This window comes from Brachionichthys hirsutus, chromosome 3 (genome assembly GCF_040956055.1).
Source record: "Brachionichthys hirsutus isolate HB-005 chromosome 3, CSIRO-AGI_Bhir_v1, whole genome shotgun sequence".
Taxonomy (NCBI): Eukaryota; Metazoa; Chordata; class Actinopteri; order Lophiiformes; family Brachionichthyidae; genus Brachionichthys; species Brachionichthys hirsutus.
This window is the reverse complement of record NC_090899.1, coordinates 1928076-1945859: the sequence shown is the minus strand read 5'-3', so window position 1 is coordinate 1945859 and position 17784 is coordinate 1928076. Positions and strand designations below refer to the sequence as shown.

Sequence of the window (17784 nt, the reverse complement as noted above, 5' to 3'; positions counted from 1 at the left end):
CCTGGGGGACATTTACGGCTGCAGGAAAAGGAACGTGGTTCCCCGCGAACCCTCGCTGGGTGAATAAAGAGACAGAATAATAATGGATGAAGCCTGGCGAGTTCCCTCAGAGGAAACTTCCACAAGAAACCGGGAGAACAACTTTCACTCCGCAAGGCTTTTGACTTTTTCTGTCCGATGCGTCTCCTCTGACCAGCCGGAGATAACAGACATGCACAAGCTTTCAAAATTAATAAATCATGTGGAAGCGCAGCTCGGCCGACATCTGGCGCCTCCTCGATGCACTTTTGCGCCGTTTAGATTATCAGGATGACCTTGTTCACGTCCGGAGTGTGACGCTGTCTACTGGAGACTTGTAGATCAACTGCATGATGCAGCCTGATGCTTTTATTTTGTGGATAGTAAACAAAAAAGATCATTTGATTTACTGCTTTTCTGCAGCTTCTGTCCCAGCACGCTGAATACATTTGTGTTTTGATTTGTTACTGTTATAAAATGTGATTTTTTTTTGAGACGTTTTGTTGGGAATTCTGATGGGATATTTTTCAGCCGCATGCACCACCTTCACAAAGTTACATGGAAATCAACTCAATATGTTAAGGAAAGTTACTGAAAATGTCAAGATCGCATCTGTATGAAAGGCTCAGATATTGGGTGCCTGTCTCTTCTGTCTGTTAGAAACACAACTCAAAAAGTTACAGACTTGAAATGTTGGGAATGTTACCGGGATCAGGTGATTGAATTGTAGTACTGATCCAGAAGAGATCCTGGATTCTGGATCACTTTGAAATGTTCATAAACATTAGAGTCAATGGAGCTTCAAAATGTGTTCCTCAACATCTCGGTCGATTATCGATTAATGTCTATATAATTTGACACAGTCATGGAGGGAGGAGACCTCTATGTTACCACCGAATTTAATCCAGTTCGGATCTGGATTACGGCTAATTAATTTTAGAGACAGATTTCTAACATGAGTCAATTCCTCATCGGAGCTGGTCAACGGATTTGCTTTATCTTTAACACCCGAGGAAACAGATCCAGTTGAAATCGGGGTAACAACAGAACGAAGGTCGAGCTTACGCTTCATTTATTTCATTGACGTAATTATTTAAGCCGTCTGTGGTGAATGCAATTCTGACAAAACGGTTGTAGAGTATTTTAAATACAAACGATGAGGACAGAAGGACTCACTGACCTGTCTTGGTCGGCACTGCGGAAGCGGGGGAGGATCATGTGGCGGAAACTGCTGGTTCGGTCCAGTTTGGGCTGACTCTTGGCCCTCTTGATGGAGCCCTTCAACCTTCTACTGAGAAAACTCTGGAGGGGGGGGGGGCGGAGGTGGCGAGCAACAAGAGGGGCAGAAAGCGATGGAGGACGGACGCGCATGCCGTGAAGTCACAGAGAAGGTGGGATAAAACATGGGATGCGTGATGGGGGGGGGGGGGAGCACAAGGTAAATTAGATGTCAAGGAGAAATCATTCACAAAGCCATCAACTTGCATCAAAGTGCTGCAGTGTTCTAACAGAGCCTGCGGTTGGCAGTGGCGTGCCGCGCAGCAGAACAACGAGCTCCGCAGGCGTGTAGTTTGTCCTACTTGAGCTTCCTTACATCATGCAAACACACAAAGCGAGGCAATGATCTCCACCGGACACAGACGGAGGCGTAAAAAAGACATGCATTTAGAAAACAGGCAGACAGAGCGCACTGTGTGCGCTAGCAGCGTTGGTCAGGTTCAGTCCTGTCAGACCGTGTTGAGGGCTAAGTTGCAACAGTTCCTTTTGTTAGAATATTTCTTATGGGATTAAAAAAACGCATTTGTAGAACTATTTTTGACTTTAACCTTTCCCAGTTGTCGTAGGTGTAGAAGTTGATTCTCTACTTCTATGAGTTAGCCGCCAACTGCTACTAGCTTCCTTTTAAATTGCCACAGCCCCGCCCTGTTCTGAAGCTCCACCTCTCACTCCTTTTATAGGAACAGCAGCTTAAACTATTTAGCCTTTTTTGGTGCTCTACGTAAAATGACAAAATGTCCATAAAATCTGAATTCTTTAACAGAAAGTGACAAAAATGTGCAAAAAAAGGTCAGGCACTTCTCATTTACTTGTTCCACTCGCTAAATGATTTGACTTTGTGTCACGGTCAGTAATTAATATTTAAATTCAATGTGCAAGATGTGACCTTTCCCGCCCAAATCAGCATATTCATTCATACTAAATCACACATTTGTGGTCCATAAATGTTAAATGTCAAAGCGTTTTTCACACTCTTAACCATGAAATGTTGGCCGTGCATGGAGTGTCACTCTTTTCTCTTTTCTCGGCGGTTGTTTACGTATCCAGGGCGATATTACAGCGGGATGACGACTGAAGCGCCACATCGCCGTCTGGCATCAGCCAAATGGCTGTGACCCCCCCCCCCCCCCCCGTCTCAAAGCCAGGACAACTGGAGCTCGGCTCATCGTCTGCATGGCTAAATCAGAATTGATCAGCCGGTCTGTCTGGCACTTCAACTCACAGAAAGTAACAGTAGTCAATAAAGCAAGAGAGGAAGGGGCGGAGCCGAGATACTCTCAGCTCATTGATCATTTGGCATCTTAAATGCTCGTCTTTCATTTCATTCGTAACACGTGATGAAGGTCTTTCGGTTACGTGATGCAGCAAAGTAAGACGTCGCTTTTAGTCTGTGGGAAGTTGGACAATTGATTGACTTGTTTTTTGTCCTAAAACCAACTCTCCTGCTTTGTGCGCCACCTAACTTTCATTTTTATAAACTACTTTTCACACAAAGCTTCAAAGTGCTTCAGCAATTACAACTGCTCTTTGAGTGTTACCTTTTTATTTTGGATTGCATTTTCGGATTCCTCTCAAATGAACTCCTGTTTATTCCGTTGGTTAAATTTCGTCGGCTCACACTTGATTGGATTTGCGTTTGATCGTCTGCAGTGCATATCAATTAAGGTTTATTGTTTTACGTCATCAATGACAAGGTTTTTAATGCCAGGGGAAAATACATTTACATAATGCAGCACAGCAATGTAAAATTAATTTGCACTTTAAAAAATATTACTGTGCCACGATGAAGTAAGTTTGAAGAAACATTTATGTAGATTACACAATGCCAGCGTCGGCTAATTGATTTCCAGAATTCATTTTGGAAATGAATGGAGACCACTGACAGCTTGGAGAGGTAGATAAAAATCATTTAGAGCATGCATTTTAAAAACTCTTTGAACAAAAGGATGTGAAATTTGACACCACATCAAAGACCAGAACTGGAAGGGGAGGGGTTTCCATGTTTGTGTCACATACCTCGTAAGAGGGCAGAGCTGCAACAAACGTTCCTCCTGCCACTGGGCTTGAACCAGCATCCCTCCAGTCTCCGCCCCAGTATAAGAAGGGCGAAGAGGAGGAGGAGGCAGCAGGCGAGTGGGGCAGGGTGAATGACAGGGATGGGGAGAGGGGCAGCAAGGGCGGCAAACGGGGCGTTCCGGGCCCTTTCTTGGAGCCCTTTTGCTGCTGCTGGCCAAACGTGGGGGAGGGAGGGACAGCCAGGGAGAGGGGGAAAGGGTGAGGCGGGGTGCCACTGGCCCGGCGGCCACAGGTGTGTGGCAGGCTCAGGGCGGGAGGAGGGAGGAGGGAGAGCGAGAGGGTTGGAGGCAGCGAGCGATGCCGAGGACAGGGGGGGTTACTCACGGATTGTCGGAAGGGTTGAATGGGGGCAGTGGGAGAGACCTCCATGCTGGGCTGCTTCCCGGTGGCTATGCTCTTCCGCCGGGGGCGATTATCTAAGAGAAGAGGAGAACACTCATATAGGCATTACAGGCTAAGGGTGGGGGTATGCAGAGACAGCGGTGGAGGGAGGGGGGCGACATGGAGGGAGAAAGGCAGGGCCGTTGAGGAAATCAACAGCCACATCAGAGCCGGGATTGACAGCCTGCCTGAAGGAATGAAGGAAGACGGGAAAGAATACGAGAGCCGGATGGATGTCAAAGGTCAGCAACGCAGAAATACCCCCCCCCCCCCCACCACCAAACACACTTTCATCCGTGGAGGGAGTTGATCAAGGGGCTGAGAGAATGTTTGAACAATAGATTTTCTGCCTGGACATCACATGAGCTGAATGTTAACAGTCTTGGGGGGGAGGGGGGGTCGAAGTGGGCATTAAACAAACAAAGCACTTATCGACTTCCGTTAGCGAATCTGCGGCTAATGCACCGGATTGGTCAGGGAGGGAATAAACTCCTGTCCTGTGCTTGATGGATGATGGTACAGCAGAACCCAGGAGGCCCGGTCGGACCGGTCGGACCTGCGGACGCGTCTCTATCCAGCCCGCGTGTTTCCCACCGCTCCTTCCCAGCTGCCCTTTGACCATCTTTTGAAAAACTCCCTGTAAACGTCAGTAATGTTTGTCTGTCTCAGCACCAGAGTCCTCAAGGCAGCGTCTGCACCTCAATAAATAGTTTATCAATCAGAAATACACACGCGTCGTTGGTAATATATTTGCAATAATAGATTAACATGAAAAGCAAGAGGCGGACATTTCATTTTAATATGAGCGGAAAGGGGAATGCCTCAAATTTAAAATATTGCTTCATCCTCGAAATATCCAGGCGACCGAAATGTGACATGCGCTGCCGAGGGGGAGGGTCAAACACTCGAGCTTTCGATTGGACATCTTTACCCACAGCGAAAACGGAACGTTCCTGCTGATCCCGCTGCCAGTCGCCGTTACCTGCTTCTTCAACTCTTCCAGCTTCTTCTGTCACGTAGTCGCACTATTGCTGAAACTCACACACACACACACACACACACACACACCTCTCCTCGCCCACGCAGCTCATTTGCATAAATCAGTGCGTTTATCCCTCTCCTCCTCCTTCCATCGTCTCCTCGCCGTTCCCATGCTACCCCAAACCTTCTCTTCATCTATCTATCTACGACCCTCCGTTTCCAACCTTTGGCCCTCATCTGGATCCCTTCCTAGCTCATTCCTCCTGTCTTTTCACGTTCTGTCATTTACCTGCCCGGCTCGCCCTGCAATGCAAAACACTTTCTTCGGCCCACGCACAAGAGAGGGAGAAAGATGACTAGCGAGGTGTCTCAGATGAGATATCGAAGCCGTGCCGGTGTCTGTGGTCGGATCCACAGACCCAAAACGACTGAATCTAACTCTGTGGGATGGATAACCGGGCAGCGTAGGAGGCGTCGTCAAAATGGAGTCTGAGAGAGGAAGGATCTAAGATAAGAAAGAGATTAATCACAGCAGAGAGGCAAAAACTCAACATCCAGCTCCAGTCAAAGAGTGACAGTTTAATGGAAGCGGAGGAAAAAGGAGCATTTTTACATTTCAGTTATTTTTTGTACATTTTCTAAGAGGGAAACTGGAAATTTGAATCATCTGTCCAGGCAGTTTCCAGGAAGATGGTTTGGTAGTTCTCCATTTTTAACCTGGCGCTTTGTTAAACTGTTCCAGGGACGGATCTCCTGGAGTTCAGGGCTATTCAGCGGATTTCGGTTCTTATCTTGGAATGCAATTCATTCTATTTTGCCTCAACAGTGCCCTCAGTGTCTTAGCGTTAATCAACCGTGGGTGACGTCCTGTAAGTCTGGAGTTTGTGCCTTCATTACATCCGCATCATAACCGCAGCCGTCGCAGCTGAAAGTCTTCATAACACCGACATCGAGATCCATCTCAGAATATATCATTTCCCAAACTAATCACTTTCTCCTGCAGGAGCAGCAGAGAACGGCGACTCGGCGGGCTGAACAGAAGTCTGTCAGGACTTGTGTGTGTTTTTTGGTATATGCAGAGGAAACAGACAAGTCTGTCGTGTGTCGGTTGGTGCGCCGCCGAACCGTAATCCACGCCAAGCTGCAGTCGTTCTCAGAGGGAGCACGTGTTTTATTGCATAAAGAGTGCACGACAAAAACAGTTTATATATTCTGATGTCATCACAAAACACAAGTTCCATATTATTGTCCAAAGTGCTGATAACAAACTTTTACAAACTAAACCGTTCCTTGACGCGAGCATCAGCTAACCTGCGAGCGCCGCCGCCCCGTTGGCCCGACGGGCCTCGAGGAGACGGCTGAATCATGACGACGGGTCACAACGCTTCCCTATTTCTCTGACGGCCTGGCGTTTTAACAACAGAGGTGATTACCAAGGAGATCTCCAAAGAGCCTCTGAAGCAGTGTCGGGATTTAAATGCAGTTTGACCTCCAAAATGTCACCTTTGAATTCATTCTTTCCATATTTCTCCAAACCAAACGCAGAGAAAAACATCCGTTCCTTTCAGCCGCACCTCCAACAGTCTGCGTCAGCCGAGTGCTTGCACGCAGCGGACAATGTGACCGTCACCTGGCTTCCTGTCCAGTCATCTCCAATGGTTACGTCCTCCGTCTCTCATTCAGCTGGCTTCTGAAACAGATGGACTCTTTTTTTTTTGTCTTTATAATACGGTTTGAATAAAACAACTCGTTAAAAAAAAGCCTTTGGAGCCCAGAATAAAGCTGTTGCATGTGCTCTGATGTGTGTCCTACGTTTTCCACATGCACACGGACTTACTGTGCATGAAGAATGATCCATTATTTGGGGAGCGGAGGCGACAAGAGCAGATTTCTCATTTTGTGAAATGGTAAATTTCCAACTTGAATCTCAAATGCAATCCACTGGGCCCGCTTCTTCTCACGCTGTACACGCATGGCTTGGAGAAGCATGGGTGCCATTGAATCAGCTTAAGAAACATATTATCCAGAGTTGTTCTGGAAGGATGTGAGATGGGTGGAGTTTGAAGAGAATAATCGACAATCTATCATTCCTTTACGTTCCAGTGACAACGAAAGCATCGGTCTGGAGCAAACTGTCCATTTAAATCTATTTCTCACTCGCTCTTGTTTTTTTGATCGAAACTCAGGCTCTGTGTTTCGTTTCCATGGCAATGTGTCTCTTTCTTTCTTTGTTTTTCCTCCCCTGAAGCACCTTACATTTTAGTTTCAAACCTACTATAAGGTCTGAATAGAGAAGACGCTGGGTTGTTTGTGCAACCCTGGGCTATGGTAACCACACACACACACAGAGCAAAGGAATCAAGGTGTTAAGGAGGGACAAAGACTTGTTAGATGACTGTATATCATTCATAAGCTTCATTAGTCTTGGGATCGCTGCAGAGTGATAACTGACACAATGTGCTAACAGGAAGTGTGAAGGCGCTGCTTTTAATCTGCTTGCTCTTCCCGTTTTCAACTGCCATTATGCAACTATTGTTTAGAGATGATGTAAAAGGCTCGAATGGTAGCCGGGCCGAAGCATCATCTTTTCATGGGAGGTTATGATACCGTCCGGTCGGGGAAAGGCAGACGCGCTTGTCCGTTTAACTTAGCCGCTTAATAAATCATCCGTGTGCTAAAATAACGAGATCACATTGCAAACACCGCTGGTGTTTGGAATATCACCCTGGCTTTTGAGAAAGATGGCCAGGTGCATGTCAATTAGGGATTTAATCCATTAGGACGATGAAAAAAGTGCCACTCTGAATCTTGCGGAATGAATCAAACCGGCCCGACGACTGCCGCCACCAGGTTCGCTTCCCCCTGGTGTTACCGTGCGATGCGTCTCATTTCATAGATGTCAAACTGCAGTCCTATACGACGCTACAGATGTCAGTCAAACGGGATGTAAACGGAAGTGCTTCTGTTCTTCTTTTTTATTTTTCCTCTGCTTGCTTGAGTTCTATTGGGAACAGTCATTGAACTCTGATGGTCAAATTCACATCCATATTATCACTCTGAAGAGAAAAAGAAATCCAGCCCTGGCTCTGCTTATCTTTTAACTCTTATTTATAACAGATGATGCCTGATTGGTTGCCATAACAACTGGCTTAAAAGGACCGTAAAAGTGAGATGCCTCGTCTCTTTTCCCCTCGAGTTTCCGTCCAGGCTGCACGGCATCGCCTCAAGTCAAAAGGTCTGGACTTTTGCCTGCAGCAAGCGTTTCCACTTTAGCACCAATCTGTGCTCCAATTGTCTACCAGCAACAATCTCATGAACTCTTTTATCCTGGATGTGTCCAGTTGGCGCCGTATCCATGGAGAGAGGCGGAACGTAGATGCTGATCTGATTGAAATCAACCGTCGACATTGGAGCGGAGTGAGGCAGGGCTTTGTCCCGCTGGACGAAGTACAGCTGAAGAAAGAAAAGGTTCGACTTCGCACCTTGGAGGTTGAGATTAGAGACTTCCTAACAACACCTGGTGGTAGGAAACGTGGTCTCGCTCGCCTTAAACCTTCCATTCCAGACGGGAACGCCTGCGTTTCATGCTGGTAATAGCCGACTATCCAGTGGACACTATTTACACGTGGCAGCGGTCTGATCGTCATGTAATAATGAGAACTACAGGATTACAGCTCTGTCATACTTTCTGGAGAGATCGCTAACGAAAGCCCCGACTCGTGACAAACCGCTGCTTTCACCACGCCAACTGTTCAAAGACGGGATCCGAGCGCAGATGTCACAAATATCTTGACACATTGAGGAACTGTGCAACACGCTGCAGCCAATGAGGGCAGCCGTTTTCCAAATTTGATCCGGATTGGATATGGAATGCTGATATGTTTCTAAAAATGGCTGTGCACGTGTGTTTCGTCCTGCTGTGCATTTAATATTAGAGACAGAGATTTACAACAAGCGTCGTCTTATAGCTGAGTCGATTCCACATCGGAGCAGGTCAACGGATTTGTTCTGTCTTTAATCCCTGAGGAGACAGATCCAGTTGAATTCAGGGTACATTTTGTTTTTGGACCCTTTCAATAGTATCTCTCCGATTACCTCCATTAAGGAGGTTCCGTTTCTGCTGCCTTCACCAAGACGCTGTGGAATCAATAGTGGACAAATGGATTTGTTGCATCTTCAAAAGCTCTAGACCCAGAAGAAACCGCCATTACCTTCTAAACTAATATATAATTGTGAATCCAGTTGCTAAATGTTTGTTTTCAAGGTTAATCGATCTAAAACTTTTGATAAAATAAATGCAGGGCCATTATTTTTGGTGTAAATCACAATATAGGTGGGCGGAGCTCTGCGCTCTCCAAGGGCTTTTCTAGTTTCTGAGTTTCTGATGGAATGACATCCGGATGCCGTCTTTCATGATCACGCGTGGGCCTTTCTTTGCGATGGAACCGTCACTGCTACTCCCGAGTTAGCCAACCGGTACTCTTTGAAGATGACAACTTTAAGTGGGTCCACAGAAATGGAAACAATGCAAATAAAACACGGCGGGGACTAATTATTGACTCTTCCATTCGTTAGCCTGCTAAGATACTTGAGCTCAGGCTGTTTCTCACTCTAATCAAGGACATGGTGAAGCCTCCTCTCTCCCTCTGCGTGCACGGACGAAATCCATATTCATGACACGAATCTGACTGAACGCTGCTCTTTGCCTGAGCAGACCATCAGGCATTGGGAAATTAACATTGCTGTTTATTCAACATTGCATGTCATGTTGATTCTGGAAATGATGCACCGCCCCGCCACCAAAAAATAATGAGCACTACTGTTGGTAACACCTGTAAAGATCACTAATTTACATCATGTATTTCATTTATTTAATCAGTGCAAACAGAAATGGGAACTAGGACTAATCTTCCCATCAGGGAGGGGGTACATGAACAAACACCTGGCACAGGAAATTCCCAGAAACCACCACTAACCATACGGCGTTTGTTGCCAAAATGCTATATTCCAATAACAACAAATGAACACAATCAAGCGGCTGGACTGAGCTAGCTTTTGTTTGCCAAATGATTAATATATGATTAACTAAATATTCTATGTGAGAAGGAGCTAAACTTTACATACGACAGTGCATGCAGGCGTGTTCACCCGCGTGAACAACGGGCTGACGTGTCCTCATGCGTGTGCGTTCCATGTAGTCTTGTGCAGAAGCAACATGTGCAAAGCTGTGCTTTGCTTGTTGTGAATGTAAATCTGATGTTGAGCTGAAAGCTGAAGAGCGAACGTGTGGGTGGCAAAAGCTTCCAGCTTAGACCATCTGAGAGAACCGAGAGAGAGAGAGAGACAGAGTTAAAAGAGTGGGAGGGATGTAGACACACATGAGTAAGAGGTTGGTTAAAAAAAACGAACACTGTGTGTGTGTGTGTGTGTGTGTGTGTGTGTGTGGGAGGGACAGAGCAAGAGCAGGACTATATGGAGCGGAGACAGGATGACAGAAGCAGAGAGCTTGTTAGAAGGGGAAAGAAAAGGAGAAAAATTGAGAAATTGCGTCTGTGGGAGCGGTAACGAGGGAGGGGGAGTCGCTTGGTGTGAGAGAAGGAGCGCAGGAGTCAGAGATGGAGGCTGGAGAGGGAGTGGGTGTCTTAATAGCGCCAGAACGCTCAGGGCTTTTTGAATGATTGTCTTTGTTAGCTCCCTGTTTGCTTCAGATCCTGCGCCTGGAAATGGAGGGTGGTCTCACCTGTGTTCAAAGTGCAGCCCAGCTGCTTCATCTGAGACTCCGCCCTACTATAACATGTAATGTGCACATTTTCATTGAGAGCCCTGCAGCTCAGGTTGGGGCGACTGACCTCATAGTTTCTTTCCTCTACAGAAGCTACAAGGGACATGTCAGCTCCCGAGCTGATAAACCTGGCAGCGTCTTTCCAAAACTAATGCAGCCTCATGGGTAGTGCGGGTAGTGCGGTTAGCAGGAGCTAATGTAGCATTGCCAGTTTCTCCCTTGAGCCGGTCCCAAGCCCAGAAAAATGCAGAGGCTTGTGTCAGGAATGGCATCCGGCGTAAAAATGTGCCAAACGTGAATCAGAGTCGATAGATGGGTTTTAATATTAAAATGTAATATTTTTTTCCAGACCTCATTCTGGATCAGATCCAGACATTTTTTCGGATGGTGTATATCGGACCCCTTCATGACTTTGGTGGGTGAATTGATGGACACTGTCGCACACACACACACAACTGCTACCACCCATCATTCTCACCTGTTATTTTTAGGATTCCCTTAGTCATCGTTCAGGTCCTTGTTTTGCATGTTTTTTTTTTCTTTTTACAAACACTCAAAAAAAGTAAAAATACTTTTGACATTTGAGAAGCTTGATGTTTTATTTTTGACATTTCTGCTTGATTAATTAAGCGCACACGCCACCAGAGTCGAGCTCGAAAGCGCTGCTGGTTGCAGAACGTGCCGACGGATCCATCTTTAGACGTCACATTCCCGTTTGCCATCAGTTGTTTCTTTTTTTTTACTCGCATGTTTTTGCGTTGGCAACAAGTTATTATATCTGCCTTTTACCGTTTCCCAAAGAGAAGAGCGGGCAGTGCCATTTGTCTGCTATTTGCTGTCAATGTCAAATTGTATCTCAGGCGTACAAAGTAAAACTAGGAGCGCTTCAGTATGTGCTGTCAATCAAATGTCGAGCCATTGTTCTCGCCTCAGTGGGGAGCTAATGGAGGGGAGCGCAGGCCAGTGTCTTTCTGCACTGAGTGCAGCCTTAACAGGGGGTGGACTGGTCCAATTTGAATTAAAGATGTATTTATTTGGCTCATGCTTCTCATACGACACTATTGACAGGAAATGAAGTATCCTATTGAACTTACAGCACTAAAAGAGAACTGCGAATGCAATTTGCGTCCAGTTTTAGCGTGACGGTTGCATTGCACCGACGAGAAGAGTGATTGACATGGAGAAAAGTGACATCATCGTACAGGAGACGGGCGACGTCGAGTCGGATACTTGCAGCACAGTGGCAGGACTCGGATTTTTGTGTTGCATTTAAGACTATTTGGAAAATTAGATACCAAATACTGGTAAGTTTATACTCCCACACAAACAGGTCCGGTGGTTTTGAAAAGCACGCAGTGGAAGGTGTCGCAAAACAATCCTTTACATTTTAAAGTGCTTTTAAGCAAACATTTTCCACGAGTCAAACAAGAAGACGGACAAGTCCTACCTCGATCCGGCTGGGATTGTTGTGCTTTGAGTCCAGACTTCTAGAGACGATGCCTCCAAGCTTCCAGTCTATGTGCCCTCACTGCAAGCGGACCTCAGCCTGGACTGGCGATGCATTCACTGACGTCAGCCTGTATTCCACTCAGTCTCGTTGAGACCGAAACAGCTCAGCGGTTTGCGTTACATTCCATCAAGCATCGGCACTTGTTCCGGATCAATATTCCAAAAGCACAGTGATACTAACGTCTATAAATAACCGAGCGTGTCGGTGCATCTACACAGGGCACCTGCCAACAAGTGTCGTGGCACACGCATGGTCGTCTGACTGTCTGGCTAGCGGGCCGATCATCCTCTGGAGGGGTTTAAGGCCTGTTCAAGTTCCAGACAAAGAAGTAGACAGATAGTCAGCGCTCAAATTAGCCTAGAAAAAAAGGGGGGGGGGGGAATCAAGAAGACTATCTGAAAGCCAACAAAATCAAGTCCAATACAAAAGGCCCAATAAAGCAAAACACTTCAGAGTACGGACGGATGAATGCAAGCCTTCAAATCAAGCCAAATCTTCCAGGTATATGAATAAATTAAGTAAATCCTCTGCCTTAATTCACAATATGCTGGAACAGAGTCTCTTCAAGGTATCTGGATATATCTGAGAGAAAAATCATTCTCAAAAAGGTACAATAAAAAAGAACTATACTCAATAATATAAGTATTCTGTACAACTATCACAGAAATCTAGAAACTAATATATATTTATATATAATAGTCTAAATAATGGCTATAACCTTGCAATATTTAAGACACAAAAACAGTGTGTCCTAATAGTATTAGTCTGACTTTGCAGCAAACACTTAAAAAAAAAAAAAAGCAACCACAACAGAAAGTTAAACTGGTGCAAGGGGGGGGGGGGTCTGTTCAGGTAAATCCGCCCCCGTTTCTCCAAAGTGCTTAATTTACCTTTAAGGTGGCCCAAAAATGCCACGTTGATACGCGTGCGCGGTGACAGCTGCGCGGTTTAAGTGGGCCACTGTTCGTTAGCGCGCATCTTCTGCGTAATTAGTGAGATATAAACGACAGAGAGCGTTAGAACTTCACGCCGAGGCCGTGTTCATCCTCCCCCCGCCTCCCCCCGGCAGCAGCAGCCTGCCTCTTGAGCAGCGGCTGTTCAGCGGCGGCCAGTCCGGCTGAGAGCTCCTCCTCCCCGGCCGCTCCTCGTCCTGTCTCCCCGGTGCCCTCCTCTCCGACCCTGCACTCGCAATTCCGGTGACCGACGAGAGATCCGCGGAGGCCAATCCCTCTCATCTTTTAGATGGGAATGTGTTCTGCGCTGCTTTTCCTTAGTGGGTGTCCTCCTTGTGAATGGCTGAAATGAACTTCCCAGGGATGAACGGGTGAAAGGCGGACGCGTCGCGGCTTCGGGCTCGGGAGGAAACGGTGTGTTTGATTGCAATTAAAAAGCCAGGTGCGTGCGCGGATGGAAAAGAGCTGCTCGGCTGCACGTGCATTCGTGTGAGTTGCACATGCGAGAGCGAGCGTGCGTGTCCAGTGACCGCGCGCGCCCGAAGGAGCGGCGCGGCGCGCAATTGGACCGCCTCTCTGCGTGCGCGCTGAGAAGACGCGCTCCGCGCCCTCCTGCTGCTGCGGCTCTTAATCCTGATCAGACTCCTCCAGCGGGGCAAGCAGGGAACATAAAGACGATGGGATTCATTTCCAAAAACGCAGGCGAAGATGTGCGAGAAGTGAGGAAGAGAAAACGAACAGGGGGGGGGGGGGATCTACCAAGAAAAAAATACCAGACAGTTAAGAAGTCACCAAGAAAAAAATACCAGACAGTTAAGAAGTCACAATGACCACAAAAACAAGGCAAAGATGACAACTTGGTCGGGCGCTTCACGCCGTCTCCTCCAAACGGTTGGTCCTCCAGGAATCCGACGGTGGAGCGACAGATGCTGGAGTTGCGTCCTGTCCTTCTGCCTGGATGGAGATAATCCGACACAGGTGGACACCGGCACCGAGCCGCACCACACTGTGATCCAATCTCTCTCTATCTATCCAGCTCTGCCTCTCGTTCTCTCTCTCTCTCTCTCTCTCTCTCTAATAAGGAACAGAGAGAGGAGAGGGAGAGAGAGCTGTTTGGAATGGGTGGGGCGGGCGCGATTTTAAGTAGCCCTCATCACTTTTGTCATCCCTTCTGTGCCTCCCCCCCCCCCCTTTCTATTTCCCTTTCACCTCAGGTGGAGTTCAGAGCCCGCGGCAAATGTGTGGGGAAACAAGCCGGCATGCCATTAGCCACACGATATACGTCCCTGAGACCCAGCGTGGTACCGTCTGCCCCTGCGTTCTGTTTCACGGCCACAGGCGAGTCATGGCACCCAAACCATGCGTGACCCCTATATGAGCTGATAATATCATATACAAACCGGTCAGAGATCCATATAAATATAAATATATACCACCCTGTGCCTCGGGGCTCGGGTAGAGTTCCTCTAAAGAAACATGCACCTTTTCATTTCAGTCAACATTGATTGGGCTTTCGTCAGCGATAAGCAATCAGCACTTCCAGAAGGGTAAAGGGTATCTTAGATCTGTTTCCATGACAACTGTGGGTTTGAAGCAACTTTTTTTTTTAAAACCATCTCTTGAATTGTGACACTCCACTGACGCTGCGCTCGCCCGAGTCTCTTATCTCTGGCAGGGTATAAAGGTTAATCCGTGTTTTGTGCCCCCTTCTCTGTGTCGTTTTACATCGGCGGGAAAGATATACAAGAGGCTGAAGAGGTGATAAACTTGATTCTGGCGCTGCTGTAAGAAGGTGCTTTATGTGGGTTTAACTTCCAACACATTCCTGCTCCAATTCCGGCGATCAGAGACCGGAGGGACGGGGGTTTAAGGGCTTCCAGCAAATGTTTCGTTAACTTTACCCCCCCCCATGGTTTTCTTTCTCTCCTCATCTCCCATTGTGTTTTATCCTCTGCCTCCCTCTTTCTCTCACTCTCCCTCTCTAAAACAGCATGTCTGTCTGCTCTATAATTATTTCCATGGTTACCATTAAGGATGTGAAGCTAAGCCTGGTGCACCATGGTAGTAATCTTTCCCTCTCCTCCGCCTGTTCTTCAGTCTTCCTCTCTCCTCTTCGTCTTCTTGCACTGCATTCTCACACGAGTTTTCGCTGCCTTCTCTCACATACTCCTTTAGCGTAGTGTGCTTAAAGCCAACATTTGATTTGGATGCTTACATAGCACCGGTATACACGCACAACTTCCTCCGCCTGTAATCCATATGTAAGCAAGTCAGTCAGCCTGATCTATAAGGACGTTGTCATTGTGTTGTGCTGCTGCAGAGGCTTCCAGAACAGCAGCCAATGATGCACGACAAGCACGTACCGTTCTTTAGCAACGCACAGCATGACAAACTAATAATAATAATAAAAAAAAGATCATCAGGCATCCAAGCAAAAGTTGCAGACAATGTGAGGTGACTATCAGATAGAGCACATTTCAGGATGAGACAGGCATGAATCACCAGGATGGCTGATGAGTAACAATAAAAGAAAATATCTGGTATATATAAGAGAGTCAAAGGTATGTGTAAACGTTCTGGGAAAACTTGTTATGGGAATTTCTTGCAGAGAGTTAGATGTTAATATTGATGTAACTTTAAAGGAGGTCCTGTAAATATAGCTACAATCAGCATCGTCTTCACATCACGAAGAATCAATGCATCGGGATGGGAAACACCCAGTCTGGTTATGTCTAAGGGTAATGAAACCCTAACCCAAATGCCACAAGCTCCGACTTCAGCGAAAACGCCGCAGAGCTGACGGCAGCTCGCCGTTTTGGACAGCGGCTTCCAGCTGACAGCAGAGGAAGAAACGAGAGGAGCTGTAAGAGGAAACATGCTGTGACAGTCAGACCCCCGACGAGCTGTAAGGAGGAAATGGAAGGATGGGATGGGGGGGGGGGGGTTCCATAGAGTTCCATAGAGTTCCATAGAGAAAGTGTTGTATTTTGTGACAGCATGATGGATGACTGAACAAGGAGGACAGAAGTAGACATGTGCACGCCGCCACCCGGTTGGGCCGCATGCCAAGCAGACGGAGAGGAAGCCATGGGAGGGGATATGATGGGATATCATTTCTTTTTGAACCTTTGTCAGATCAGAAGAGAAAGTCGCCTTCCATCAGGCTGAGATCTAAGCGAGCTGATCAGACTGAAACATCGCAAAACAGCTTGAACGGTGAATTAAGAACGCCAGTCAGACGACTTCTGACATCCGGAAAGGAAGCGAGGGAGAGGAAGGAAGCCGGGGCATGAGATGTGGTCAGACAGGTAATATATTTGTGGACCTAAGAGGCTACGATATTAGAAATAGTCACAATAATCACTGTTTCTTTGCTATTTAGCATATTTTCCACGGTCAAAGTGAACAATTTCCCCCCTAAGAAGCTCATATTCGTAATAATTTAACTGCCACCTGCAAAATGGCACACCGGCGTCCCACATAATCACGTCTCTGCAGCTCTTTGTTTTTCGCTATTGCAAAATTTGTGAATCAACAGAGCCTCGCCCACCAGCTACCGCTGTGACGGGATGTGGAAGAATGTGAGTCGGTGATTACGAAGTACGACGACGGAGAGACGGGCATCCTTGAACGAAGTGATGGACATCTGCACTATGATTGATCGGGGAGCTACGTATGGATGACACACACGCGCGCACACACACACACACATGCACACAGGCGTCTTAGTCCAGGTTGAAGAAGGCTGTGTGCACCAGCGTAGAACAGCCGAGCCTTGAAGTGACAGCAAGACATCGGTGTTGGCTGACAACGCCAGCCTCCTCTGTCTCCCGGCCCCACTTTCTGCCTCACTGTTGTGACCCTCTCTCTCTCTCTCTCTCTCTCTCTCTCTCTCGGTTAATTTTGTGAGCTGCATCGCATCGCCGTGTGAAGATATTCAATTAAAAGGCTGCTGAGTACGAACTAGAAAAGCCAAATGCTACCACACACGGGGGGTCGGAGTACGTGGGAGAAAGGTGCAGACCAATATCACCCTCCACTAGGTTCAAGATGATGATGGGGGGGCTGGGAGACATCTCTCAGTAAGACGCATCTGGATTAATGCAGGATCTGTAAAGGGCTGCAGATTCCATCCAGACTGCCGGCGTCACACGGACGCTTCCTCGCAGATGAATTCTTTGTGATGTGATGAATGTATTTTTAAACCCAACTAAGAATAACCAGACTTTAGTTTTCATATGCTTTGAGCGAAGACGGAACGGGGATGAATTCAAAACACACCCGTCTTCCTCGGCTAGCTCAGCGCGAGTTTGACTTTGCACGCACATGCGACTTTGCCTGTTAGCAAACCTAAAGAAACCCTTTCACGCACACCGACGACCCCCCCGCGGCCGTCGAGATGCATCCCCCCTGCTTTGGAATAGTTTGATTCGCTGACGGATCCAGCTGTCTGGAGTTCAGTGGTGGCACCTGAAGAAAGTGAATTGAAATAGATGCAACTGCTGCTAAACCACGTTACAGCCCTTTATGAGAGGAACATATGGGCGCTACAGCACAAGCTCTCTCCATGTCTGCAGAGTCTAACATGGGCTAATCATCAGGAGATGAAAGAAGTTAACTTTCTGTTGCTGGGTCCAGCTGTTCAGCTCCGTCTCTGCAGGCTGCAAACATCTGTTTTGACACGGAATAATTCATTTGAGAAGTGAATTCGCCCGCGAGCGACATCGGAGCTTCGAGCTGAGCTAATGTACGACACAGACCTTAATTTCCCTCTCTCGCTTTTTTCATTCATAAATAATCACTTT

The 17784-nt window shown here is 47.1% G+C and overlaps 1 protein-coding gene across 1 annotated transcript in view; it reads right to left on the bottom strand.

The window, feature by feature from the left end:
• The window catches only part of syngap1b (synaptic Ras GTPase activating protein 1b), a 59931-nt gene that overhangs the window by 23518 nt on the left and 18629 nt on the right, over positions 1–17784 (bottom strand). The window contains exons 6-7 of the mRNA XM_068757430.1: positions 3313–3788; positions 1199–1320 (exon numbers count right to left, since the gene is read on the bottom strand). Of these exons, the coding sequence (XP_068613531.1) occupies positions 1199–1320; positions 3313–3788 (598 nt within the window). The remainder of the gene's footprint in view (positions 1–1198; positions 1321–3312; positions 3789–17784) is intronic.